This window comes from Cricetulus griseus, chromosome 3, assembly GCF_003668045.3.
Source record: "Cricetulus griseus strain 17A/GY chromosome 3, alternate assembly CriGri-PICRH-1.0, whole genome shotgun sequence".
NCBI classification, from domain to species: domain Eukaryota; kingdom Metazoa; phylum Chordata; class Mammalia; order Rodentia; family Cricetidae; genus Cricetulus; species Cricetulus griseus.
Window position 1 is genome coordinate 93431898 of NC_048596.1, and position 10220 is coordinate 93442117.

Genomic DNA, 10220 nt, shown 5'->3' on the forward strand with positions numbered 1-10220 from the left:
CAAGTATATATAAGTTTCACAGGAGCTAATATAGAAAATCTAAAGAACTGATGGAAAAAGTCTTGTTTTAGAATTGAAAATCAAGTAACATATTTTTGCATTTGAACAATTGCTTTAATCCCTATCATACCCTGGAGTTTATGGAGGAGGAAGTGCTATAAAACTGTCTATTACACTGCACCTCACAATAACAACTAGATACATGAGCTGCATTTAGTACAAATGTGTACAATAATGTGACAAAGATACTAATGAAAATACAAACTGCACAATTAAAGGCAAAGAGAAGTTCCTACAGACTTATAGACTTGGGACACTCATTCTATTAGCTAAGAAACTAACACTTCCAAAGGATCAGAATACACTAACTAAGTGCCTATTCTTCACACAGCCATGAACACAGCAAAGAAGTTTCCTGATAAACCTCAGCCCAGACTCAAAAAACAGCAAGATCTCCAGGATGTACTGACAAAAGTTGGGCTGTCTGTCGACTACTGGCTGCCTAAGCTTCAGGAAGACCTGGGTGTGTCCTGTGCCCAGGCCTTACAACACTTAGAAGAAAAAGACCTCCAGAAGCTGAAGTCCCAGACACAACATACGTGGGAGAAAAAGGCCCTAGAGAGGCTGCTTGACCTCTCACAGACAAATAGTATTGCAGAGTTCCAAGAGACTCCAGGACAGATGATAAGGTACAGGCAGAGGCAGGCAGGACAGGCACTGCAGGAACTGAGGGCCTTGCAGTCACAGGGGAAGCACAGACAGGAAGAGGCAGTGCGGAGGAAAGAAGCAGAGCTGAGACAAGCAATGGAGATCCCTGAAGAGTGCTGGCCAAGGCCTGAAGTGTCCCTAAAAGACATCACTGTAACAATGGAAAAACATCTCAAGGACGTGGAGCAGAAACTTCCCTACAGTGGAAACCTCTCAGATAGAGAGCTGGTAATATGGGCATCTGGAGGGCTGGCTCTTCAGGGAATTTATAAGACAAGAAAGCAAAAGGACCTGGTAGTGAGGAGAGAAGAGCTACTCAGGCTCCCCAAGGAATTCTCCCTCTTTGGACCTGAGCAAGGAAAAAGAATGGAAACAAAAGAATTCACATCATCTCAAGCAGAATCCATGTTCACCAAAACTGTGGAGAAGTTGGGATTTGGAGCAATGATATCAGCCAAAGGTGGATGCTTGGGATTTAGTCTGGAAGGTGTTATAGATCAAAGCAAACATTCCGAATCTAAGGACACTCACCAGTCATATTCAGAGCATTCTTATTTCTGTTCAGCCAAATTCAGCTATGTGCCCCTGGCCTCTTTCCACTTTCGAACTGATCAGCTGCAACTTTCCACTGCTGCTCTCAAGGAACTGAAGATCATTGAAGAACAACTGGAAGACACTGATGGACCAGACAGATTCCTCTTTCTGAGGAACAGGACTGAAAACTTCTTCAACAGATTTGGCTCCCATGCTAATCAAGGCCCTCTACACCTCGGGGGAATCTACTGCTGGAAGGCCATTTCAGAGGGTTTCAAAAGTGACCAGTTGGATTGTGTGAAACAGCAGACAGCAGCAGTTTTGGAAAGTTACATAAGAAGGAGCTCCAGTGGCTTTGGGACTGATGTTGTTAGAAGGACAACAGCATCACACTCACATTATGTAAGATCCTGCCAGAATGCAACTAATGAAAAGCTTCAATTCAATGTCCAGTTATCTGTGGCCCAGATTGGTGGGCCAGCAGAAGCAAATGGAATTGTTCAGTGGACAGCTGGCCTTCTTGCCAGCAACAAAACCTGGTCTATCATTGACCAGGAACTTCAGTTGGTACCTATTTGGGACATCATTCTCTGTAGCCACAGAAGGGATTTTAAGGAGCCACTTCTTGTGGCTAAGTGCCTGAAAGACAACTACACTGCACTGACTGGACTTGCTGTTCAAATACAGGATGAGGAATATTTCCACACTGTTGGTCAAGACATTAGATTTTTCAAAAAAAATGTGAACCTCCAAGAGGTTTCTGATTCCATGAAATCATTAAATCAAAAACCTAAAAGTTATGACATTTGGATTCATATGTTTTTCACAGATTGGCAACTGCAGAATTTTCTAATTAGCACAATCAACTTCCTTAAAGAAGCAGCTACTTATTTAACTCAGTTTATTAGTACTCTGGTATGTAGACTTCTAGAACCTCGTGTCTACAAAGTGACAAACTTCACAAGGGCATCACCTCCTATGGAGTGTATCTACCAGACAGAGTCAGAAGAAAAAGTCAAGATCACCTCATTTTCTGAATTCCTTAAGACCCTACAGGAAATTAAAAGAAAATTCATAGGAGTAAATATGAAAAATAAATCCTCACAAACAGTGGAAGAGGCTCAAAGAAAGGCTACATATGACATCACCACAGCTCTGAGCTCCTTCTTGAACTTCCTCAGAGAGTCTGAGCAGCCAGATATGCAGCTGCTACTACTCTCCATTGCAGCTGGTGCAGGATATCAGCTGGAAAGCAATGTTTTTCAGTCTTTCCTGGGGTGTGCTGAGTTAAACTTCCTCCTGGATGAAATACAAACTGTCCAACATAAATACCAAGAGCTCAAAAATATTTGTAGTTACAGAGCCCAGGCATTTCTAGTCCTCACAGCAATGAGAGCCACAGTTAGAACCACAGATATTTCTATAGATGAGAAAAGACAACGTTTGGAATTAGTAAGAGAATATATAGGACAACTCTTGTCTGAAGAAGTTGTAAGCATCCTCATGAAACATAGAGTACACCATGACTGGGAAAATCTGGAGAATGATTTGAGATTACTTGTTTCTGAGGACTATATAGCCACCACTGCTTCTTTGCATATGGACAAAGTGAAAAAAAAGTTGCAAAGTCTCCGTAATGAAATTAAAGAGTCTTATAAACAAGAAAGTATTGAAAACAGCAAAAAGGAGGTGATGGACAATGAACATTTCACACACTTACTCCAACATCTAGGCTTGTATCATCACTATCCAAAAAAGATGAGCAGAGATAATTTCCATCTGATCTACAAGAAATCTGTCCACAAGTCCCAGCCAAGATCTGAACAGGAATTTCCTTTCTATTTCCTGCAAAAACTACTGATGCTGGATTGCAGGTTGAGACAACTGACCATCAAAGATGATGGAAACACAGAATACCAGGTCTCTGGACATTCCTATAACCAGGGTAATGAGGTTTTTGATCCATATGAAGAGTTATTTGAAGAAAGTGATGATTTCTCAAAATTATCTGCCAAAATGTCCCAGCCCCACATTCACCCAATGGACATCCAGATGGCCATTTATCACTGTGCAGATGATCTTGCCAGGCAATATATTTTGACTAAACTTTCCATTTGTCAATTTGCACTACCCCTAGTGGTGCCAAATCCCAACACTTCTCAGATTGAATTTTCTCTGTGGTCTCTCAGACAAATTAGGAGAAGTTGGCAAGAGGCAAGTAAATCACCACAGGACAAGAGCTATAGTCACCGGAATCAGCAGATGTGCTGTGTCTCTACCCCTATCATATCCTTCATTAGAGTTGGAAATGGCCTTTCTGCTTCCAAATCTCAGATCATGAACTCTCTCCTCAGTAAATGTAAACATGATGTGTTTTTTCACAGACACTGCAGAGGAAGCAGCAAACACTGTCTCCTGATGGAGGGAGTGGTAGAGATCTCCTGGTTCTGTCCTGGTGGCCAAGGTGAGGACACATTTGATAAGTGTGTGGCCTTCACCAATCTTCATGGGGATGCCAAAGAATATAGGCAACAACTCAGCTTCCTGCAGGATGTGTCTTCTGTCATCGTGATCCTCATGTCTGCTTCTGATAATAATAAAGAAAACCAGAATCTTGTCAGACACTTGTGTCAGTCATCAGTACCTCTATTGTGCTTGCTGGATGATAAAAAAAATGTCTTGGCCAATAATCTTGGTAGAAGAGTGAGAATTGGTATCAGGAATAGAAATGAAGCAGAATTAACTGAGGAACTCACAAATGCCATTAAACATTTACTAGAACTATCTGACACTTCTCTCAGCTTAGAAGACTGTTCACATATGGCTCGAAGACAAGGATTCCTGGTTGATGAAGATCAGAGTGTCTGCAAGGATGCCAAAGAAAAGGCTGAGATTATAATGGCCCTACTAGCAAAACAGACATTATCAAAGATAAAGGAAAATGTTTTACCTCTTCAGGGACAACTCTGGCATACTTGGTGTAAGAAAGACAAAGAACTCTATCATCTGAGAGAAAAGGGAAATCGGAGCATTGAACAACATAAAAGTGACATAGATACTCAGAAACAAAAAATACGGTATCAACAATTAGAGAAAGCCTTTCCTCTAAATGATGTAATGCGTTCTTTCCTTAAAATAATTCAAGAAAACAAAGAAGCTGCTTCTAAACATTACATCTTGTATTGGTTGAGTCTTTTTTTACACAATTTGACCAAAGGACATTTGGAAAAATTACAGCAGAAACAAAGGTCTTTGTGGTCAATGGTACAAACAGAAAAACATAAGAAATATAAAAGCAACTCCCTGACACTCTGGCAGAATCAGATAGAAGCCATCTCTGTGGAGATTCATGACTGTACTTTTGGAATTGAGCACCTTCTCCGAGAAATTGGTCAGATTTATGAAGCTCTGGAAGAAACTTCTTCCACTACAGATAAAAGTTTTCTCTCTCTCCCTCAGATTGCTGCAGACCTGATGATAGCTGGTGTTCCCATTGAGCTGATGGATGGGGATACTTCATATGTGCCTCTAAAATGGGTGACTGCAGTTTTTGACAAGATCTCAGAGAAAGTTGGTGAAAAAAGGCTGTTTGTTCTCTCTATCCTTGGTCTGCAGAGCTCAGGGAAGTCCACTCTGCTGAATGCCCTGTTTGGGCTACAGTTCACAGTCAGTGTGGGTCGTTGCACCAGGGGGGCCTATATGCAGCTTCTGAAGGTAGATGAGACATTCTCAAAAGAGCTTGGCTTTGATTATGTGCTAGCAGTAGACACAGAAGGACTTCGGGCTCCAGAACTCAAAAACAAATCCCAGAATCGGGACAATGAGTTGGCTACATTTGTTATTGGCCTTGGAAACTTGACTCTGATCAATATTTTTGGGGAGAATCCATCAGAGATGCAGGATATCCTACAAATTGTGGTCCAGGCATTTCTGAGAATGAAACAAGTGAAAATCTCTCCCAGTTGCATCTTTGTCCATCAGAATGTGGGAGAAGTTACAGCAAAAGACCAAACTATGGAAGGCCGAAGGAGACTAGAGGAGAGACTGGATGAAATGACAGCATTAGCTGCTGAACAGGAAGAGTGCCCAAACATAACCCGCTTCAGCGATGTCATTAAATTTGATGCTGATAGTAATGTCTACTACTTTGCCCACCTCTGGGATGGCAATCCCCCAATGGCCCCTCCCAATCCTCACTATAGCCACAATGTACAGGAGTTGAAGTGTGGGATTTTTAGGACTGCCCAGCAGGAATCCAGGGGGAGGATCATGAAGATATCAGATGCAAAATTTCGAGTTCAAGATTTGTGGAAAGCCCTGGTCAGTGAGAACTTCATTTTCAGTTTCCGGAACACCCAAGAGGTCATGGCCATGAATAAACTGGAAACCAGTTATAACCACTGGACTTGGGAGCTGAGGAGTCATGTGCTGGAATTACAAAATCAGCTGAACAATCAGATTCAGAATGGGAAAATTTTGACTCTCACAACTAATGCACTGGAGAGTCCAGTTAATAAGAGGTACGAAACTATCAAACAAGAATTTGACAAGTATTTTGAAGAAGACCCAGATAGTGAAACATTGGTACAATGGAAAGCAAATTTTGAACATAAGCTACTCATTCTTAAAGATGCACTTATTTCAGACACCAGAAGGAAAGGCAATGAACTCATCAGTCTCAAACAAAGCCAAGAAAGACTAGATAACCAAAAGTCACAATATGAAAATGAATTGATAGAGAGGAGCCGAAAGTTGGCTCTAGATGTTAAAGGTAAAGAACTAAGTGATGAAGAGTTGCATGAGAAGTTCAATCAACTTTGGACAAATTGGATCCACAGTGTGTCTTTGACTGTACCTCCTGTCAAAGAGCCTGACATTGATTTGGATTCTGAAAATATCCTTCTGGATTACTTCAAGAAAGAGAAAAACATTGTGGAAAGACTCAAAGTGAAGTCTGGAGAGATGTTTGAAATCAATTATTCCAAACATGTCCAAATGAAAAAAAAATGTATGATATTTTCAAAGAATTTAGAAACCTGTCATAAGGAGTCCATTAATAGGACTACTAATAACATTTATTTAAGAAATAATGAAATAATAAAAAACATTTGGAAGCAAAAGCGTGATTACAGTCAGAATGATTTTCATGAAATTCTGAGGATAATAGAAAATGAACTGAAATCTGTTCCCCAAGAGGAAGACTACATATTTACCAGAGACTACACCATTGACTTATCCTTGTGCTTATTCCAAGGAGCAGCCAAGAGTTTCAAGGAAATGCACAAGGCATTTAAGAATGCGAATGATCCAGTGAACTATCTGGAAAGAAAGAAAGATGATTTCTTCTTGAATTTTAAGATCTTCTGCCAAGGTGCCACCTCTATCACATCCTTTGTTGACTTCCTGTGGCTCAAGCTCACTCCTGCTATCTCTGTTACCATATGGGAAATAATAGGTCTTAAAGTAGCTGGGGACGTGAGAACCACCTGCTCTGCATTCAATGGAAACAGGGCTAACCTGGAGAAGCATATTCTCCATTCTCTAGCTGAAGAAGAAAACTTTGTTAAGTATTGGCAATACATTCATCAGCCAGAATCCTTTTTCAGGGATTACATTAGTGAACACATTAGAAGATACTGTTCAGAAAAAGAAGGTGAAAAAATAAAGACCACTTTAAAAATAAGTTTAGGTGACATCAAGAATGCCATCCTCACTGCCATTCATGAGTCCACAGCAGTAGCTAAAGATAAAACCAGTATTGCTTCTGGCTGGTTAGATTTGTTCTGTGATAACCTAGGAAGCAACCTGATCTTTCCCAGAAGAGACCTGATAAGTATTGAGCACCAGGAGATTAAGGATACTGAGTTTTTCAAAGAAACCATGAATGCCGCTTTGGATCTTGCAATGAGGAAAGTAGAAGAGGACTACTCAAGGAGGCCCATAGATGAAATAGTTCCTGACATTGAGAAAATTCTCTCTGAGCATCTCTGTGGCTGCTGGAAACAGTGTCCTTTTTGTAAAGCAATTTGCACAAACACCATTCCCCAACATGAAGGAGACCACAGTGTTCCATTCCACCGCCCTAAGGCTGTCAATGGATGGCATAAGCATAAAACAGACTACTTTACCACTGACTTCTGTACTACTTCTGTAGCAAGTGATCGTTCATTTATTTTAAGTGATGACAGGAAATTCCTATACAAGAAATATCGAGAAGCAGGAGGTGATTTTGCCACATGGAGCATCACCCCAGACTCATCTACCCAGCCATATTGGAAATGGTTTATCTGTCACTTCAGATCAGAGCTTGAGGAGAGATATGAAAAAAAATTTAAAAAGTGGGGTACTATTCCAGATTCATGGTTTAAAATCACAAAACAAGAAGTACTTGATTACTTAAAATAATATTTTCCACAGATAGGGCACTAGCACTGCCATAGTAGTTTCACATTATCAGATGTAAGTCTCTTATTAATTTACATCTCACCTTCATGCTTCTAAATTCAATTAATTGAATAAGTAAAAAAATAAGTAAATTAAATGAGTAAAAACTAAATCAGTTAATATTTCAAGATTTGAAGAAAATGATTTCATTTCTGTCAGACTTGATATATCCTGTTTTATACATAATATACTGAATATGTTGATGTTTTGACTTGTTTACTTTGATTTTTATTTTGGGGGTTGGGGCTGTTGTGGTTCTCTATTTTTTATTGATTGTTCATTTTCTTGTTTGAAAGAGAGGAAAAAATTAAAAATTGTGTGGGTAGAGAAATGGGGAGGACCTGCAAAAAATTAGGGAAGGTGGAAAAACAATATCAAAATATGGTGTGTGAACAAGTTTTTCAACAAAATAAAAAGTATAAAAATTAAAAACCTGGTGTTGATGAAAAGATAAACATGGTATTACTGACTCATATATGATTTTTAGACATAGAGCAAAGGATTACCAGTCTATAATCCACACTGCCAGCAGAGTTTAAAAACAAGGAGGACTCCAAAAGAAGAGTGCATAGTCCCTAGAAGAAGGGGAGGGGGACAAAAACCCCTGACCAAAGTGGGAGCCTGGGGCAAGGGGAAAGGAAAGAGGTGGTAAGGGAAGAATGGGAGTGGGGCTGAGAACAAGAGGACTGAGACAGGTGTGGAATAGAGGAGGGCAAGAAAGGAGATGTCTTGATAGAGGGAGACAGTACAGGTATGCAGAGAGAAGTCTGGCACAGGGGAACTGTTAGGGGATCCACAGGAATGACCCCAACTAAGAATCCAAGCAGTGGTGGAGAAGATGCCATTGATGCCCTTCCCCTATAATGAGATTGGTGTCTACCTTGGTTACCATTCCTAAAGCCTTCATCCAGTAGCTGTTCAAAGCAAAAACAGGCACCCTCAGCTAAGCACTGAACCATACTCCTGGATTCCAGTTGTGGAAAGGGAGGAGGGTAAGCAAAGGAGCCAAGATGGTGCTGCAGAAACCCGCAGAAACAGCTGACCTGACCTAGTGAGAGCATGGAGGCCCTAGTTATAAAGCTAGGGAAACAGCATTGGACCAAACCGAACCAAGCCCTCTGAATGTGGGTGCCAGCTATGAAGCCAAGACAGTCTATGGGACCTCTAACAGTGGAGCCAGTCTTTAACCCTAGAGCACAAATGAACTTTTGGAGCCCATTCCCTATGGAGGGATACTATTGCAGCCCAGATACAACAAGGAGGGCCTAGACCCTCCCCAAAATGATATGACAGACTTTGAAGGTGCCCTGTGGAGGGCCTCACTATCCCTGGGGAAGGAGGTGAGGGATGGGTTGGGGGGTTGGGGGAGAACATGGGAGGATGGGAGGGTAAGGGAATGGGGGGATGGATATGTAAATATGAGTAGTAATTAAAGATATGTAAATTAAAATTTAAATATTTAAATTAAAACTGGTGTTGCATGTATGTCTGAGAAGGAATCATTCCTAGAATTACATTATGGTGACCAGGTAAAAAAGGCTGATTTTTAACAATGATTGTCAGTTTGACATGATCTAGAATCACCTAGGAGCCAAGACTCCAAGTCATTAGTGAAATCTATTTTTTGTTAATTGAGTCTATGCCTAGGGAAGATGTTAAGGAATAGATTAATGGATATAGGAAGACCTTCCCTAATTGGGAAGCACAATTTCCTAGGCTGCAGTCCTAGACAGTATGAAACCAAGAAAGTTACCTGAGCACCGACCATTCATTGCTCTATGTTTGTTCCCCAGTGATGAGGTGAGACTATCTGGCTCAAGTTCCAGCCTCTGTAATTTCCCATACTCTGAACTCAAACTGAGCTGGAACTCTGCTTGAGTTGATTTTGTTCCAGTGATGTGTAGTGTTACCTAACTGTATGAGACAATTTTCTGCTCTTGGTATAAAAATACCATAACCAAATGCTACTTGCAGAAGAAAATGATTGTTTTGGCCATGGTTCCAGCAGAAGTCTTAACTCTCATCACAATGGGGAAGCACAGAAATTAGAAGCAGGAGCAAGAGCCTGAGAGATCACATCTCAACTTCACATAGAAAAAAAAGAGCAAACTGTGAGCCAATGGGGCTATGAACTCTCAAGCCTGACTCCAGTGTTATCCTTTTCAACAGCAAAGGTACATAGGCTGAGAAGAAATGCGGTATAATTTAGAATTTTCACATCTAGTGGCATGAACTAGGTACCAAATGTTCAAATACATAAGCCTATGGGTCATTTCTCATTCTAATCACAGTTTTCTACAACTGACCCCCAGGAGCTCATGGCTATGTCATACATAATGCAAAACCCATGTAGTCCAACACTAAAATTCCCATAGTATTTAATAGTCTCAACATTGATTAAACTACAAAGTTTAAGTAAATTCTGAATCTTCAGAAAAACTCTTAATTTTACAACAATGAACAATAATAAAAATAAATAAAATCTATAAAAAGAACTACATAGATCTAACAGTGACACAGAATATATGTTCCCA

At 40.4% G+C, this 10220-nt stretch overlaps 1 protein-coding gene across 1 annotated transcript; it reads left to right on the forward strand.

The window, feature by feature from the left end:
• Positions 1–393: 393 nt before the first annotated feature.
• Positions 394–7647, forward strand: LOC100756597 (interferon-induced very large GTPase 1). Its single transcript, XM_035441426.1, has one exon. The coding sequence runs from the start codon at positions 394–396 to the stop codon at positions 7645–7647; it is 7254 nt and encodes a 2417-aa protein (XP_035297317.1).
• Positions 7648–10220: the final 2573 nt, after the last annotated feature.

Coding starts and splice junctions, on each gene's coding strand:
- LOC100756597 (XM_035441426.1), top strand. CDS start 394: ATGAACACAGCAAAGAAGTTTCCTGATAAACCTCAGCCCAGACTCAAA.